General features: G+C 42.1%; 1 protein-coding gene across 1 annotated transcript in view; it reads left to right on the forward strand.

The window, feature by feature from the left end:
• Nucleotides 1-19937, forward strand: part of LOC124548715 (sodium leak channel non-selective protein) — a 436855-nt gene that overhangs the window by 91379 nt on the left and 325539 nt on the right. The window contains exons 4-5 of the mRNA XM_047125188.1: nt 3352-3537; nt 4394-4617. Coding sequence (XP_046981144.1) covers nt 3352-3537; nt 4394-4617 — 410 coding nt within the window. The remainder of the gene's footprint in view (nt 1-3351; nt 3538-4393; nt 4618-19937) is intronic.

Here is a 19937-nt window from a genome sequence, read left to right on the forward strand (position 1 = left end):
GTAGTTTAATTACGTTATTTTTGTTGTTTTCAAATTGCAATACCAAGACATGTCCAGTATCCTTGTAAAAATGATCTACAGATGAATAAAACAGCTGCTGCCATTACTACTATTGCTACTACTACTACTACTACTACTACTACTACTACTGTCTGTAAGTATTAGGCACTTCAGGTTTTTCAACATTTCTGTGACTCTTCCATGGGCCAAAAAAACTTTTTGCACCGCCCACCTTTATATGTGTTCAGTGTCCCCTTTTAGTCTTATTTGGTACGAGTTCCACACACCTGAACAATATTCTAGGCTGAGTCACTCAGCAGTTTTGTAACCAATCTGCTTTGTAGACTGATTGAATTTTCCCAGACCAAAGTCTGCCACCTGCTTTATCTACAACTGAACCTACAAGATTGTTCCATTTCATATTCACATACACTCCTGGAAATTGAAATAAGAACACCGTGAATTCATTGTCCCAGGAAGAGGAAACTTTATTGACACATTCCTGGGGTCAGGTACATCACATGATCACACTGACAGAACCACAGGCACATAGACACAGGCAACAGAGAATGCACAATGTCGGCACTAGTACAGTGTATATCCACCTTTCGCAGCAATGCAGGCTGCTATTCTCCCATGGAGACGATCGTAGAGATGCTGGATGTAGTCCTGTGGAACGGCTTGCCATGCCATTTCCACCTGGCGCCTCAGTTGGACCTGCGTTCGTGCTGGACGTGCAGACCGCGTGAGACGACGCTTCATCCAGTCCCAAACATGCTCAATGGGGGACAGATCCGGGGATCTTGCTGGCCAGGGTAGTTGACTTACACCTTCTAGAGCACGTTGGGTGGCACGGGATACATGCGGACGTGCATTGTCCTGTTGGAACAGCAAGTTGCCTTGCCGGTCTAGGAATGGTAGAACGATGGGTTCGATGACGGTTTGGATGTACCGTGCACTATTCAGTGTCCCCTCGACGATCACCAGTGGTGTACGGCCAGTGTAGGAGATCGCTCCCCACACCATGATGCCGGGTGTTGGCCCTGTGTGCCTCGGTCGTATGCAGTCCTGATTGTGGCGCTCACCTGCACGGCGCCAAACACGCGTACGACCATCATTGGCACCAAGGCAGAAGCAACTCTCATCGCTGAAGACGACACGTCTCCATTCGTCCCTCCATTCACGCCTGTCGCGACACCACTGGAGGCGGGCTGCACGATGTTGGGGCGTGAGCGGAAGATGGCCTAACGGTGTGCGGGACCGTAGCCCAGCTTCATGGAGACGGTTGCGAATGGTCCTCGCCGATACCCCAGGAGCAACAGTGTCCCTAATTTGCTGGGAAGTGGCGGTGCGGTCCCCTACGGCACTGCGTAGGATCCTACGGTCTTGGCGTGCATCCGTGCGTCGCTGCGGTCCGGTCCCAGGTCGACGGGCACGTGCACCTTCCGCCGACCACTGGCGACAACATCGATGTACTGTGGAGACCTCACGCCCCACGTGTTGAGCAATTCGGTGGTACGTCCACCCGGCCTCCTGCATGCCCACTGTACGCCCTCGCTCAAAGTCCGTCAACTGCACATACGGTTCACGTCCACGCTGTCGCGGCATGCTACCAGTGTTAAAGACTGCGATGGAGCTCCGTTTGCCATGGCAAACTGGCTGACACTGACAGCGGCGGTGCACAAATGCTGCGCAGCTAGCGCCATTCGACGGCCAACACCGAGGTTCCTGGTGTGTCCGCTGTGCCGTGCGTGTGATCATTGCTTGTACAGCCATCTCGCAATGTCCGGAGCAAGTATGGTGGGTCTGACACACCGGTGTCAATGTGTTCTTTTTTCCATTTCCACGAGTGTATATTGGTATATCCTGATCATAGTTACCTGCAGGGATAGTAATCTGGAGTACAGAGTTTTTATTCATTATAGAATTTTCATACACTTCTAGAAGTGATTTCCTATGATTCCTCTAAAACTCTCATTAGCCAATTCTAGCATTACGTGGCTGATTGCAGCGACACATTTCGAAACTGACCAACTCATTACATAAAAAATGCAGTTTTAGAGCCTTGCCCCCCCCTCCCCCTCCCCCTCCCCCTGCCCTTTAAATAAATTTCTTTAGAGACACAAGTATTTGCATGAGTTGACTGTAGTCATGGTATATTGGATTCTGTGTTTTGTGAATTGCAGTTTCACATTTCTGAACATTTAAAGCACATTGCCAAGCTTTGGTATTATTTGAAATGTTATCAGCTTTTGACAATATAATTTTTCAACTTTTACCAGGTAATACATTACTATAGATAACTGCATCAACTGCAAAAAGCCTGAGGTTGCTGTTAGTATTGTCGGCCAAATCATTAATGTACAACATGAAAAGCAGGGGTCGTAACACACTTTGTGACCCTCCATCCAAGAGTCAGTGCTGTTATAAATCCTGAATCCAGTCACAAATTTCAGTATCAATAAGAAATAAAGTTACTGACTTAAAGGCTGTTTCTATGACAGGCATATATACCAGTGTCACAAAAAATGCAGTGATTGATTGACAATCTAGTATTTAGAATAGCCATAGTGATTGCTTGTGAGTGAAACATGTCATTATATCACAGTCTAAGTTATGCTATATTTTCATTAACTGACATAGCTAGACTGGTTTTAGTCGATAGAAATTGGTGAGGCTTTGTGTACATGTTTGACAACACTGGGAGCGTCTGCACCAGGATATGAGTTACAGCATGATACTTCACTTTATCAGGGAATGGCACCATCCCCCCTCCCCCCCTCTCTCTCTCTCTCTCTCTCTCTCTCTCTCTCTCTCTCTCTCTCTCTCTCTCTCTCTCTCTCTCTTCTCTCTAGCGGCATGCTATAGTACTACAGCACAGGGTTTTGATGTATACCAAGAGTGCAGACATGCATCTGGAAACAAATAAACAAACAAACAAAATTTCAAGTTGATAAGTGAGACTTCATGATACCCTTTATACACTGCTCAAGAGTTAAAACATTGCAGTCTCTTTCTTCATTAATTAACAAGTATTTTATGACTGTGAAGATTTGATGATGAACTTATGTGGAAGAACTGCTAAGTAATTGATCCACTACTAAGTTAATAACATAGCCACTTAATTGTGAAATTATAACATTTTGTTGTTACACTTCCTGTTTTAATATTTGCTTATGTGTCAGCACAGAGACTGTAAACATTTGTTGATGTATTATTTTTCCCCTGTTTAACTACTGTAACAGCTTATTAATGTTTCTATATTGCAGATATCTTTCTTAATTTTAAGGTGTTTTACAGTTTGTCGGTTATTTCATACTAATATGTGCATTTCTTCATTTTATTTTGCAGCTTTGGGTTAGAAGGCTAATGAGGTTTTGTGCCTTATTAAGCCTTTTATCGGTCAGTTTGAACACTCCAAAAACATTTGAAAAGCATCCACCCCTTCAGTATGTGACCTTTTGCTGTGACCTCTTTGTAACTTTTTTGTTTACTGCAGAAATGATTGCCAAAATGCATATCCGAGGTATACTAAAGGTTAGTGGTATTGAAAACTTGCTTACTCAGTAGAACTGTGTTGTACATCATACTATAAGATCCATTTGTGCTGTATCTGTCAGTTAATCTACTTGCATCACATCGTATCTTGTCATTTGGCCCTATTCTGTAATGGAAATCCTCCCTTATAATAAGGTATTTGTTTCTGTGTTTTGTGTGTGCATGCATCTTTTACAAAAATTGCTTGTGCGCAGTTAGAGAAGTAACAGCAATATGTAATTTTTGGTATATTGTTTTCTGATACAAAAACTGGTGCTGAAAATAGAAAAGCATCACCACAAATTTTATTCTCTGTAGAAATACTGACATAATTTGAATGCATGTGTCTTGGACATATGTCAAAACTAAGTTTAAGAGTTTCTCAACTCCTCATAAACTACTTTAGTAATATATATAATGTTATTTATTTTGTGTCAGCACTTGGTGTTGACATGACATATATTTATTACCATATAGGAGGAAGTGTAATCTGCTATGCAAAATAAGCTCAATAAAACATAATTTATTACTTTATATTGTTGTGTTTGCAGTTCTTGAAAAAGTGTAATCCCAAATAACTATAGCTTTTTACACAATTAAAGAAAAATGTTATTAAATCATAATATCTTAATTTGTCAATAAATTTAGTGAAACTGTAAGTTGAACAGTGTAACATCCACCATACAATTGTTTCATATGTAGCTGGTTTTCTTTTCTAAACAAGCAAAAGCAGAATAAATTGCATTGATTTTCATTATGAAATAATTGTGCTTTTCTTTTGTATATTAATGTGCTATAAATCTTTGTCCATGATGTCTTTGTGTTTTACTAAACTATTCTTTTCTTTCATTTAAAGGGTGAAGTTCCATACCTGAAGGACCATTGGTGTCAATTTGATGCCAGTATGGTATTCTTCCTCTGGGTGTCAGTAATTTTGCAAATGTTTGAGATGATAGGAATAGTGCCAAGATTCAGTTACCTTTCCATTCTGCGTGCACCGAGACCTCTAATTATGATTCGTTTCATCAGAGTGTTTTTGAAATTTTCTATGCCAAAATCAAGAATAAACCAAATATTCAAGTAAGTCTTTTCAGTTTGAGTCTCCTGGCATGTATATAACAGAATAAACCAAATATTCAAGTAAGTCTTTTCAGTTTGAGTCTCCTGGCATGTATATAACAGATGAACAGTTAATTACTTTTGTAGGAATGTATACTACCCATGCACTCTCAGAAGAGTCTCAAGGCATTGGCTGTAGGGAGTAGCTGAATCGGTAGCAATCAAATGACATTAAACAGTATTTATTGCTTTTTCATTGTTGCTAACATTATCTAACAGAGAAAACTGTGTTCAGGGCATCTGATTCTGTAAAACAATAAGTGCTATGTGGAGTTAATGATCACTGAAGTGTTGTGTTATAACTGAATTTAAACTAACTCAATTATTGATATGTTGAACTCATTAAACATATTGTGTCTGCAAGCTGAAGTTGGAAGCAACCGTAAAGCATTCAATTCTGGGTGAAGTATTATTATTTTTATTCATTCAGTACTTCCATTTGCCAGCACATCTAAAGTGTTCATTGAGTGTTCATATAGTCATTAATTTGTCACCTGCAATTGTTTTTCAATTATGGGTGCTTCTCAGTTAGAAAAAAATATGTTGTAACAATTGTTATGCCATAAAACAAATACATACAGAACTACCTTATACACTATGTGATCAAAACTATCCAGACACCTCCAAAACATATGTTTTTCATATTAGGTGCGTTGTGCTGCCACCTACTGCCAGTTACTCCATGTCAACAACCTCAGTAGTCATTAGACATTGTGAGAGAGCAGAATGGGGCACTCTGTGGAACTCATGAACTTCAAACGTGGTCAGGTGATAGGGTGTCACTTGTGTCATATGTCTGTACATGAATTTTCACACTCCCATCCCTAGGTCCACTGTTTCTGAGGTGTTAGTGAAGGGACACGTACAGGCCAACCTCATCTGTTGACTGACTGAGACTGCCGACAGTTAAAGAGGGTCATAATGTGTGAAAGGCCTACATCTATCCAGACCATCACACAGGAATTCCAAACTTCATCAGGATCCACTGCAAATACTACGACAGCTAGGTTGCAGGTGAAAAAAACTTTGATTTCGTGGTCGAGCCACTGCTCATAAGCCACACATCACGACGGTAAACGCCAAACAACGCCTCGCTTTTTGTAAGGAGCATAAACACTGGACAACTGAACAGTGGAAAAACATTGTGTGGAGTGACAAATCACAGTACACAGTACACATTGTGATGATCTGATAGCAGGGTGTGGGTTTGGCGAATGCCCGGTGAACATCATCTGCCAGCAAGTGTAGTGCCAACAGTAAAATTCGGAGGCGGTTGTGTTGTGGTGGGGTCAACTTTTTCATGAAGGGCCCTTATTGTTTTGCGTGGCACTATCACAGCACTGGCCTACATTGATGTTTTAAGCAACTTCTTGATTGCCACTGTTGAAGAGCAATTTGGGGATGGCAGTTGCATCTTTCAACATGATCAAGCACCTGTTCATAATGCATGGCCTGTGGTGGAGCGATTACACAAGAATAACATCCCTGTAATGGACTGGCCTGCACAGAGTCCTGACCTGAATCCTATAGAAGACCTCTGGGATCTTTTGGAACGCTGACTTTGTGCCAGGCCTCACCAACCGACATCAATACCTCTCCTCTGTGCAGCACTCCTTGAAGAATAGGCTGTCATTCTACATCTACATCTACATCCATACTCCACAAGCCACCTGACGGTGTGTGGCGGAGGGTACCTTGAGTACCTCTATCGGTTCTCCCTTCTAGTCCAGTCTCGTATTGTTCGTGGAAAGAAGGATTGTCGGTATGCTTCTGTGTGGGCTGTAATCTGTCTGATTTCCTCATGGTCTCTGTGCGAGATATATGTAGGAGGGAGCAATATACTGCTTGACTCTTCGGTGAGGGTATGTTCTCGAAACTTTAACAAAAGCCCATACCGAGCTACTGAGCGTCTTTCCTGCAGAGTCTTCCACTGGAGTTTATCTATCATCTCCGTAACGCTTTCGCGATTACTAAATGATCCTGTAATGAAGCGTGCTGCTCTCCGTTGGATCTTCTCTATCTCTTCTATCAACCCTATCTGGTATGGATCCCACACTGCTGAGCAGTATTCAAGCAGTGGGCGAACAAGTGTACTGTAACCTACTTCCTTTGTTTACGGATTGCATTTCCTTAGGATTCTTCCAATGAATCTCAGTCTGGCATCTGCTTTACCAACGATCAACTTTATATGATCATTCCATTTTAAATCACTCCTAATGCGTAATCCCAGATAATTTATGGAATTAACTGCTTCCAGTTGTTGACCTGCTATTTTGTAGCTAAATGATAAGGGAACTATCTTTCTATGTATTCGCAGCACATTACACTTGTCTACATTGAGATTCAATTGCCATTGCCTGCACCATGCGTCAATTCACTGCAGGTCCTCCTGCATTTCAGTACAATTTTCCATCGTTACAACCTCTCGATACACCACAGCATCATCTGCAAAAAGCCTCAGTGAACTTCCGATGTCATCCACAAGGTCATTTATGTATATTGTGAATAGCAACGGTCCTATGACACTCCCCTGCGGCACACCTGAAATCCCTCTTACTTCGGAAGACTTCTCTCCATTGCGAATGACATGCTGCGTTCTGTTATCTAGGAACTCTTCAATCCAATCACACAATTGGTCTGATAGTCTATATTCTCTTACTCTGTTCATTAAATGACTGTGGGGAACTGTATCGAACACCTTGCGGAAGTCAAGAAACACGGCATCTACCTGTGAACCCATGTCTATGGCCCTCTGAGTCTCATGGACAAATAGCGTGAGCTGGGTTTCACACGACCGTCTTTTTCGAAACCCATGCTGATTCCTACAGAGTAGATTTCTAGTCTCCAGAAAAGTCATTATACTCGAACATAATACGTGTTCCAAAATTCTACTGATAGATGTTAGAGATATAGGTCTATAGTTCTGCACATCTGTTTGACGTCCATTCTTGAAAAGGGGGATGACCTGTGCCCTTTTCCAACCTTCGGAACATTACACTCTTCTAGAGACCTACGGTACACCGCTGCAAGAAGGGGACAAGTTCTTTCGCGTACTCTGTGTAAAATCGAACTGGTATCCCATCAGGTCCAGTGGCCTTTTCTCTTTTGAGCGATTTTAATTGTTTCTCTATCCCTCTGTCGTCTATTTTGATATCTACCATTTTGTCATCTGTGCGACAATCTAGAGAAGGAACTACAGTGCAGTCTTCCTCTGTGAAACAGCTTTGGAAAAAGACATTTAGTATTTCGGCCTTTAGTCTGTCATCCACTTTTTCAGTACCAATTTGGTCACAGAGTGTCTGGACATTTTGTTTTGATCCACCTACCGCTTTGACATAAGACCAAAATTTCTTAGGATTTTCTGCCAAGTCACTACATAGAACTTTACTTTCGAATTCATTGAACGCCTCTCACATAGCCCTCCTCACACTACATTTTGCTTCGCGTAATTTTTGTTTGTCTGCAAGGCTTTGGCTATGTTTATGTTTGCTGTGAAGTTCCCTCTGCTTCCGCAGCAGATTTCTAACTCAGTTGTTGTACCACAGTGGCTCTTTTCCATCTCTTACGATCTTGCTTGGCATGTACTCATCTAACGCATATTTTACGATGGTTTTGAACTTTGTCTACTGATCCTCAACACTATCTGTACTTGAGACAAAACTTTTGTGTTTAGCCATCAGGTACTCTGTAATCTGCTTTTTGTCACTTTTGCTAAACAGAAAATTCTTCCTACCTTTTTTAATATTTCTATTTACGGCTGAAATCATCGATGCAGTAACTGCTTTATGATCACTGATTCGCTGTTCTGCATTAACTGTTTCAAATAGTTCGGGTCTGTTTATCACCAGAAGGTCTAATACGTTATCGCCATGAGTCGGTTCTCTGTTTAACTGCTCAAGGTAGTTTTCAGATAAAGCACTTAAAAAAATTTCACTGGATTCTTTGTCCCTGCCACCCATTATGAACGTTTGAGTCTCCCAGTCTATATCCGGCAAATTAAAATCTCCTCCCAGAACTATAACATGGTGGGGAAATCTACTCGAAATATTTTCCAAATTATCCTTCAGGTGCTCAGCCACCAGCACCTGATTGAACATATATCTGCGAGAGAGGAGGCTGTCATCAAGGCTAAGGGTGGGCCAACACCAAATTGAATTCCAACATTGCCAATGGAGGGTGCAATGAACTTGTATTGTAAGTCATTTTCAGTCAGGTGTCTGGATGCTTTTGATCACATAGTGTATATATGGAAGCATATTCCAACACATTTGAGTACAAAAATGAAACAAAACAAGGAACACAGAAAATAATTTTGCTTTTACATAATACATTTATTTTGCAGCAAATTAAAGGCAAAAATAAATAATTTATCTGGTGACCATTGTAGACGACAAAATGTTGAAACCATTTGTGCAGGTAGCTGACCATCTTCTGAATGAATGGTGGCAAATTTCTTGAATTTTTCTGTTTGTTCTAGGTACTTTGAAAAGAATACATTTAACATATATCCCCAGTATCAGCTACCAATGCACCAATGCCTACCGAAGATTATTATACGTTGTAACTGCCAACTCCAAATCTTCTGATCTGTCAGGGGCCCTAATTGAGATGGTTGCCTTCACCAAAGCTCATGTCTCATCCTTCTGAGGTCAATGAGACACAAAGTTCGATTTGGTGGGATGTAACATAATGAAACATAATCTGATCCAGTCACTAATACCTGAACACCTTAGGAGTCTCTGTTGCTAAATACACTACCATTATCATAGGCCCTGACAGTGTGTGAAGATGGAACAGGCTTTAAGTGTGATTCTGTGACCTCAACCGACTAAACCTCGGGAAAAGGATTCATGGGTAAATTAGGTAATTAGATTAGATCTTTATTGGTCTAGGTAACCATGTAGTACACAAATTGGCATTCTGATGTTTGACTTTGCTGACAGAGCACCAACCTCACCTCTGCTTGCAGTGCTTCATCACTATTAAAGTGAAGTCATAGAACGTGGTCTTTAAATTTTGCAAACAGATGAAAATCAGATGGGGCCTTGTCGTGACTCTGAGGAGGATGACTGATGAAAGTGAACCCAAGGTGCCAGATTGTTGCAGATATCACAGTGCATGCATGTGGTATGGCATTGTTAAGCTAAAAAAGGGGGTGCTCCATGTGTGGACGAACTCTTCAAATGAGTGCTTTCAGTTTTCTGAGGGTCTTGCGGTACCTTGCAAAGTTTATGGTGCCTTTAGGCATGAATTAGAAGTGCACTGCACCCTGAACATCCCAGAACACTGTGAACATGGATTTGCCTGCTGGTGACATGCTCTTGAACTTTTTTGTCATCAGTGATCCTTTGTGGCAGAATTCCATTGATGCTCTCATGTTTTTGTGGTCTGTTTGGTGTCAGGAGTGAGCAATTGAGACATCTGCCATGCACACAGTTTTCTGTACCACAGTTCTGCAATACTGGACTGTACTAATCCTCAAGATATGCCGTACTTACCTGAGAGCTTTGTTATCCAACAATTTTCTTTGCTGAGTTCATCAAACCAATCCAAGTGGATGTCATTGGTTACTGTATTTGGTCATCTACTAAGAACTCTGTCACACATGTTAAAGTTAGCACCATCACCACCATTTCCTTCATTACAGTCATGAACAGCACAATGTCAACATCATTGACATTGATACAATCGTACAATCATCACTGTACACAGCTTTCATTCTTCCATGCATTTCAATTGGAGGCACATTTTCTGCAGTTTGAAACTCAATTACAGCGTACTGTTTCTCATGCAGCAACGTAGTTACACACAACCATGTTGCATGCTACAATTCGGAGCCTTCTAGTGACAGTGGGTTGAAACTTGTGTCAGTGAAGCAGGAAAGTCGACATAGTAATATGCATCACATGTCATACCTCAATTGATGTTAAGGACAGAATTAAAAATTCAGAGGTATCACTTTCCAGGCACACCCTCATACAAGTGGGAAAAGAATATATCATGTAAAAGCAGAAAGAACACATACTGTAGAAGTAGATTTATATTTGCATTCCAGTAACATTTGCATGGTAGATCATTAAGGTACTAGGGGGCTAGTAACATCACCAAGTTAAAAACACAAATATTTAATGTACTACCTGCAGGAACTTGTGCAGGCTATAGAAGCAGTGATGAGTCAGACATGCCTTAGCAGCTACTTGAACTTTGTCAGGTCATTTATTGATTTAATTTCTGGGATAAGCTTATTATAAATAGCTTTCCCATAATTCAGGGTTCCTTGTTTTATTTAGGCTGTTATTCACTGTCTCTATATGGATGTTTCCTTTTTGTCTAGTTTCGTGTGAAAATATTTTCAGTGTTTTGGAAGAGAGTGGAGCTTCCCATTGCATGTAATAGAGGGTGAGTCAGGTGAAATAATACAATATTACATGAGCATTTTTTATGTCATTTATATAAACTATTTTACTTATTTTCTAACAAAAACAACTTGCATATAATATTACTGCCTGCAGGTTACTGTCATAACTCTAAATGAATGCTTAATATATTAGAATAAAAGAAAGTACACATTTTTATCCTAAGAGCAAAATAGATTTACATTTTATCATCATAATTTAAGTTAAAATACAAAATTTTATCTTTATGACATAAGTGAAAGTATCACATTTTTTCTTTTAAGAGAGTGTTTTTAACTAAGTGGTTTCCTCTATTTTTACTCTAAAGGATACTTTATAACTCTAAGAATTAATTCATTTTATAAAAAGTTTGACGTATGAGGAATGTCTTTAATTTCTTTTCGAATATCTACATCTACATCTACATCCATACTCCGCAAGCCACCCGACGGTGTGTGGCGGAGGGTACCCTGAGTACCTCTATTGATTCTCCCTTCTATTCCAGTCTCGTATTGTTCGTGGAAAGAAGGATTGTCGGTATGCTTCTGTGTGGGCTCTAATCTCTCTGATTTTATCCTCATGGTCTCTTCGCAAGATACACTTAGGAGGGAGCAATATACTGCTTGACTCTTCGGTGAAGGTATGTTCTCGAAACTTTAACAAAAGCCCGTACCAAGCTACTGAGCGTCTCTCCTGCAAAGTCTTCCACTGGAGTTTATCTATCATCTCCGTAACGCTTTCGCGATTACTAAATGATTCTGTAACGAAGCGCGCTGCTCTCCGTTGGATCTTCTCTATCTCTTCTATCAACCCTATCTGGTACGGATCCCACACTGCTCAGCAGTATTCAAGCAGTGGGCGAACAAGCGTACTGTAACCTACTTCCTTTGTTTACGGATTGCATTTCCTTAGGATTCTTCCAATGAATCTCAGTCTGGCATCTGCTTTACCGATAATCAACTTTATATGATCATTCCATTTTAAATCACTCCTAATACGTACTCCCAGATAATTTATGGAATTAACTGCTTCCAGTTGCTGACCTGCTATTTTGTAGCTAAATGATAAGGGAACTATCTTTCTTGCCGTTCCCTGCACCATGCGTCAATTCGCTGCAGATCCTCCTGCATTTCAGTACAATTTTCCGTTGTTACAACCTCTCGATGCACCATAGCATCATCTGCAAAAAGCCTCAATGAACTTCCGATGTCATCCACAAGGTCATTTATGTACACTCCTGGAAATGGAAAAAAGAACACATTGACACCGGTGTGTCAGACCCACCATACTTGCTCCGGACACTGCGAGAGGGCTGTACAAGCAATGATCACACGCACGGCACAGCGGACACACCAGGAACCGCGGTGTTGGCCATCGAATGGCGCTAGCTGCGCAGCATTTGTGCACCGCCGCTGTCAGTGTCAGGCAGTTTGCCGTGGCATACGGAGCTCCATCGCAGTCTTTAACACTGGTAGCATGCCGCGACAGCGTGGACGTGAACCGTATGTGCAGTTGACGGACTTTGAGCGAGGGCGTACAGTGGGCATGCGGGAGGCCGGGTGGACGTACCGCCGAATTGCTCAACACGTGGGGCGTGAGGTCTCCACAGTACATCGATGTTGTCGCCAGTGGTCGGCGGAAGGTGCACGTGCCCGTCGACCTGGGACCGGACCGCAGCGACGCACGGATGCACGCCAAGACCGTAGGATCCTACGCAGTGCCGTAGGGGACTGCACCGCCACTTCCCAGCAAATTAGGGACACTGTTGCTCCTGGGGTATCGGCGAGGACCATTCGCAACCGTCTCCATGAAGCTGGGCTACGGTCCCGCACACCGTTAGGCCGTCTTCCGCTCACGCCCCAACATCGTGCAGCCCGCCTCCAGTGGTGGCGCGACAGGCGTGAATGGAGGGACAAATGGAGACGTGTCGTCTTCAGCGATGAGAGTCGCTTCTGCCTTGGTGCCAATGATGGTCGTATGCGTGTTTGGCGCCGTGCAGGTGAGCGCCACAATCAGGACTGCATACGACCGAGGCACACAGGGCCAACACCCGGCATCATGGTGTGGGGAGCGATCTCCTACACTGGCCGTACACCACTGGTGATCGTCGAGGGGACACTGAATAGTGCACGGTACATCCAAACCGTCATCAAACCCATCGTTCTACCATTCCTAGACCGGCAAGGGAACTTTCTGTTCCAACAGGACAATGCACGTCCGCATGTATCCCGTGCCACCCAACGTGCTCTAGAAGGTGTAAGTCAACTACCCTGGCCAGCAAGATCTCCGGATCTGTCCCCCCCATTGAGCATGTTTGGGACTGGATGAACCGTCGTCTCACGCGGTCTGCACGTCCAGCACGAACGCTGGTCCAACTGAGGCGCCAGGTGGAAATGGCATGGCAAGCCGTTCCACAGGACTACATCCAGCATCTCTACGATCGTCTCCATGGGAGAATAGCAGCCTGCATTGCTGCGAAAGGTGGGTATACACTGTACTAGTGGCGACATTGTGCATGCTCTGTTGCCTGTGTCTATGTGCCTGTGGTTCTGTCAGTGTGATCATGTGATGTATCTGACCCCAGGAATGTGTCAATAAAGTTTCCCCTTCCTGGGACAATGAATTCACGGTGTTCTTATTTCAATTTCCAGGAGTGTATATTGTGAATAGCAACGGTCCTATGACACTCCCCTGCGGCACACCTGAAATCACTCTTACTTCGGAAGACTTCTCTCCATTGAGAATAACATGCTGTGTTCTGTTATCTAGGAACTCTTCAATCCAATCACACAATTGGTCGGATAGTCCATATGCTCTTACTTTGTTCATTAAACGACTGTGGGGAACTGTATTGAATGCCTTGCGGAAGTCAAGAAACATGGCATCTACCTGTGAACCCGTGTCTGTGGCCCTCTGAGTCTCGTGTACGAATAGAGCGAGCTGGGTTTCACATGACTGTCTTTTTCGAAACCCATGCTGATTCCTACAGAGTAGATTTCTAGTCTCCAGAAAAGTCATTATACTCGAACATAATACGTGTTCCAAAATTCTACAACTGATCGACGTTAGAGATATAGGTCTATAGTTCTGCACATCTGTTTGATGTCCCTTCTTGAAAAAGGGGGATGACCTGTGCCCTTTTCCAATCCTTTGGAACGTTACGCTCTTCTAGAGACCTACGGTACACTGCTGCAAGAAGGGGGGCAAGTTCCTTCGCATACTCTGTGTAAAATCGAACTGGTATCCCATCAGGTCCAGCGGCCTTTCCTCTTTTGAGCGATTTTACTTGTTTCTCTATCCCTCTGTCGTCTATTTCGATATCTACCATTTTGTCATCTGTGTGACAATCTAGAGAAGGAACTACACAGTCTTCCTCTGTGAAACAACTTTGGAAAAAGACATTTAGCATTTCGGCCTTTAGTCTGTCATCCACTGTTTCAGTACCAATTTGGTCACAGAGTGTCTGGAAATTTTGTTTTGATCCACCTACCGCTTTGACATAAGACCAAAATTTCGTAGGAATACCTGTATATTATTAATTTCCTTTTTTATTGCAATCAGAAGCTTATTTATACCTGACTCAGTAAGTCCCTAGTGTACTTTCATGGGAGTTCAGAGCCTTGGTGGAAATTTTTTGCCTGTCTTGTGTTACAGTTCACACTGTAACGCAAGACAAGTTACACTTTATCAGAAATAAATACCTATTGTTGACTAAAAACATCATCAGTGTCTATATACAAGGGTCAGTCCTAAAGAAATGCACACTATTTTTTTTTTAAATCCATCTTTTATTCTACATGTTTGAAAGTTTTACAGTGTGTAGATACATCCTTTAGGAACAATATTTTAATTTCTCCACATAATTTCCATCCCTCTCAACTGCCTTACACCATCTTGGAACCAGCGCCTGTATACCAGCGCAGTAAAATTCTGGACCAACCTGTTGGAGCCACTGTTTGGCAACGTGCACAAGGGAGTCATCATCTTCAAACCTTGTTCCATGAAGAGATTCTTTCAGTTTCCCAAAGAGATGATAGTCACATGGAGCCAGGTCAGGACTGTAAGTCAGGTGTTTCAGTGTTGTCCATCCGAGTTTTGTGATCGCTTCCATGGTTTTTTGGTTTACATGTGGCAACAGCAAAACATCCTACTTTTGCCGATGTGGTCGAACACAACTCAGTCGAGCTTGAAGTTTCTTCAGTGTCATCACATATGCATCAGAATTGATGGTACTTCCACTTGGCATGATGTCCACAAGCAAGAGTCCTTCGGAATCGAGAAACACCGTAGCCATAACTTTTCCAGTAGAAGGTGTGGTTTTGATTCCCCCTCCCGCCCACGGGTGAGTTTGCATGATACCACTCCATTGATTGCCTCTTCATCTCTGGTGACAAATGATGGAGCCATGTTTCATCACCTGTCACAATTCTTCCAAGAAATTCATCTCCACCATTCTCGTACTGTTCCAAAAGTTCGCTGCATACTGTTTTTCTTGTTTCTTTGTGAGCCACTGTCAACATTCTGGGAACCCACCTGGCACAAACCTTTTTTAACACGAGCACTTTCAGTATTCTGCAAACACTTCCTTTCCCTATCCCAACGTAGCGTGACAATCGTTCACTGTGATGCGTCTGTCAGTAGTCACCAATTCATTAACTCTCTGCACATAGTCTGGAGTGTGTGCAGCATGAGGCCTGCCACTGCGAGGACAATCCTCGATATTGCCATGCCCACTTTCATCACGTAACCTGCTTGCCCACCAACTAACTGTAGTGTGATCGACAGCAGCATCTCTATACACTTTTTTCAACCTCTTGTGGATGTTTCCCACTGTCTCGTTTTCACAGCACAGGAATTCTATGACAGCACATTGCTTCTGACAAACGTCAAGTGTAGCAGCCATCTTGAAGACATGCTATGACGGCGCTACTCACGGGAACAGGTTGACCTAAGTTTGAAAACAAGCAGGAAGGATGTATCTACACACTGTAAAACTTTCACACATGCAGAATGAAAACTATATTTTTACAAAAATAGTGTGCATTTCTTTTGGAGTGACCCCCGTGTATTGACCTGCAGTGTGAAATATCCTGAGAGGCTTGAAGAGACCACTGCAGGAAATTCAGTTACAGATCCCACATATTAATCTCACTGCTTGTTTTTGAAACTTGAAAACTTCTGCAACCCCTGCAGCATTTGCTCAGAAGATTATACCATAGGAGAGTATAGAATGTAAATACAAAAAATATGACAACAGCATTATTGCTCTGTTGGAAAGGTGAGAAATGGCGCTTTGTGCAAGTATTGCTGAGCTAAATGTCTTGACCAGCTGATTGTTTGGTCTTTCCAAATTCACTGACTGTCCATCTGGTGGGTAACTAAGAATTTTCTATTAGGTTTAATTAGTTTTCTGATTGTTGCTATCCATTTCATGAACTTGAAGTTTTGTATTTTGACTGCATAATATCAGTTTTTGAAAAAAAATTAGGATTGGAATATGACTGTCCATCTGGTGGGACTGATGTAAATCATTTGTGTACTTCATTAGTGACTGTCAGCTTTGTAACCTTCATTGTGGCATTTGGTACCAGCAAACATGATTATTTTTGCTCTGTTATTAATTGTAATTGGTAGATCATTAATGCAGATCAAGAAAATCAGTGGCCTTAGAATTACAGCCTGTGGGACTCCATCTCTTACATTTCTCCAGTCAGATTTTATTGTTACACTTGCCTCTGAGGGAATATGGTATAGTTGTAGGTAAACAACTAGAATTCTCTCATATACAGATTTATTCACACTTAGCGTCTACACAGATACAAGTCCGGAGGCCAACTGCCGTTAGCGTCCAACATGCTCTCCAAAGCCCTCTCCTCGAAGATAGCACACTTACGCACAGAACAACTATCGATTTTTATGGCGCTCTACGCCACACCTCCATTAGGACTCTCTTTGTTTCCTGTTGTGTAGATAAGATTCTAGCCAAGCCAAAGATTTGTTCTTCATGCTATAGTGTGGAAACCTTTTTAATAGTGTGTTATGATCTGCACAGTCAAATGCCTTAGCAAGATCACAAAAGATACCGATTTCTTCTGAAATTCAGTTCAACTAGAATTTCATCTGTTAGGCTTTCTCTGTGGAGAATCCACTATGAAGCTGAACTGTCTAGTTGTGGTAAGCCATTACATGTAGTGTGGCCATAAATCCTATCACACACTATTCTTTCAATACCTTTGAGATCTGGCAGCAGAGAGATGGGCTGACAATTGAATATTGTGTTCTTCACTCACTTTTGTGGATTGGCATCACTGTCACATGTTTTAGTCTATTTGGAAATACCCCAGTTTTCAGTTTTTCTTCTTTGAGACCAGCACCATAATATATGTCAGATAATGAAATGATTATTAGAAAGATGCATCAGGATAACTGTTTATAATAATTAATCTTTATTTATGACAGACTGTTTCAGCATATATCACCATTGTCAAGTATGTCTAGGATGATGTGACATCCATATTATGTTGTGGATGAACTGTCAATGCTTTGATTAGAAGTAAATTATTGAAATACATTGAAAATAATGCTTTAATTATAGTTTTACAGTAGTTTGACATCAGATCATTCTAGACATACTTATCAATGCCAAGAAATGCTGAAACAGTCTGTTGTTAATAAAGATTAATTATTATAAGCAGCTTTTCTGGTGCATCTTTCTAATAAGCCCAGTTTTCATCAAATGGTTACACAAATGGCACAATATATGACTGATTAAGTCTCCACATGATTTTAAACTCCCACTTGGTACACTGTCACCTACAGAGGACTGAGACATTTTAGGCAATTTTGTGATTTTTAAAATTTCTTTGGGAGTTATGTATTTGAAAGGGAACACTACATTTGTGATTTCCATGTGATTAAGTAGGTCTGTAGCTTCTGTAGGAGATTGCTTGTCATGGTTCCTCATTTTTCAGCTACAATGAGAAAAAATTTATCGAGATTTGAAGCTACAACATTTTGATTATTCAGGTCTGTACCATTATCAGAAGACTGTGGTAGCCCTGGTTGTCCTGATTTCCTTTTTCTATTTGTTTCACTTTTTATGGTACTCCATATGGTTAGTGCTTTACTGTTTGACCTTATAAGTTTTTGTGCATAGTGCATGTGCTTGGCCTGTCTGATTACACATGTTAGACTTTTATATTATTTTTTGTAAAGTAATTTCACAGCTAGATTTGTACTAGTCCTGTTTTTTATATATATATATATATGAGATTGAATATAATAGAGGGAAACATTCCACGTGGGAAAAATATATCTAAAAACACAGATGATGTGACTTACTGAACGAAAGTGCTGGCAGGTCGATAGACACACAAACATACACACAAAATCCAAGCTTTCGCAACAAACTGTTGCCTCATCAGGGAAGGAGAGGGAAAGACGAAAGGATGTGGGTTTTAAGGGAGAGGGTAAGGAGTCATTCCAATCCCGGGAGCGGAAAGACTTACCTTAGGGGGAAAAAAGGACAGGTATACACTCGCACACACACTCATATCCATCCGCACATACACAGTGAGTGTGTGTGTGTGTGTGTGTGTGTGTGTGTGTGTGTGTGTGTGTGTGTGTGTATATATATATATATATATATATATATATATATATATATATATATATATAATGGAAGGAAACATTCCACGTGGGAAAAATTATATATAAAAACAAAGATGAGGTGACTTACCGAACAAAAGCGCTGGCAGGTCGATAGACACACAAACAAACACAAACATACACACAAAATTCAAGCTTTCGCAACAAACTGTTGCCTCATCAGGAAAGAGGGAAGGAGAGGGAAAGACGGAAGGAAGTGGGTTTTAAGGGTGAGGGTAAGGAGTCATTCCCATCCCGGGAGCGGAAAGACTTACCTTAGGGGGAAAAAAAGGACAGGTATACACTCGCACACACACACATATCCAACCACACATACAGACACAAGCAGACATATTTGGTCTTTAAATATGTCTGCATGTGTGGATGGATATGTGTGTGTGTGCGAGTGCACACCCGTCCGTCCGTCCACATCAAACCCACCAACAAGCAACAGTACCTCCATTACGACAGCTGCCACCCATTCCACATCAAACGGTCCCTTCCCTACAGCCTAGGTCTTCGTGGCAAACGAATCTGCTCCAGTCCGGAATCCCTGAAGCATTACACCAACAACCTGACAACAGCTTTCGCATCCCGCAACTACCCTCCCGACCTGGTACAGAAGCAAATAACCAGAGCCACTTCCTCATCCTCTCAAACCCAGAACCTCCCACAGAAGAACCACAAAAGTGCCCCACTTGTGACAGGATACTTTCCGGGACTGGATCAGATTCTGAATGTGGCTCTCCAGCAGGGATACGACTTCCTCAAATCCTGCCCAGAAATGAGATCCATCCTTCATGAAATCCTCCCCACTCCACCAAGAGTGTCTTTCCGCCGTCCACCTAACCTTTGTAACCTCTTAGTTCATCCCTATGAAATCCCCAAACCACCTTCCCTACCCTCTGGCTCCTACCCTTGTAACCGCCCCCGGTGTAAAACCTGTCCCATGCACCCTCCCACCACCACCTACTCCAGTCCTGTAACCCGGAAGGTGTACACGATCAAAGGCAGAGCCACGTGTGAAAGCACCCACGTGATCTACCAACTGACCTGCCTACACTGTGACGCATTCTATGTGGGAATGACCAGCAATAAACTGTCCATTCGCATCAATGGACACAGGCAGACAGTGTTTGTTGGTAATGAGGATCACCCTGTGGCTAAACATGCCTTGGTGCACGGCCAGCACATCTTGGCACAGTGTTAAACCGTCCGGGTTATCTGGATACTTCCCAT

Source organism: Schistocerca americana, chromosome 1 (assembly GCF_021461395.2).
Source record: "Schistocerca americana isolate TAMUIC-IGC-003095 chromosome 1, iqSchAmer2.1, whole genome shotgun sequence".
Taxonomy (NCBI): domain Eukaryota; kingdom Metazoa; phylum Arthropoda; class Insecta; order Orthoptera; family Acrididae; genus Schistocerca; species Schistocerca americana.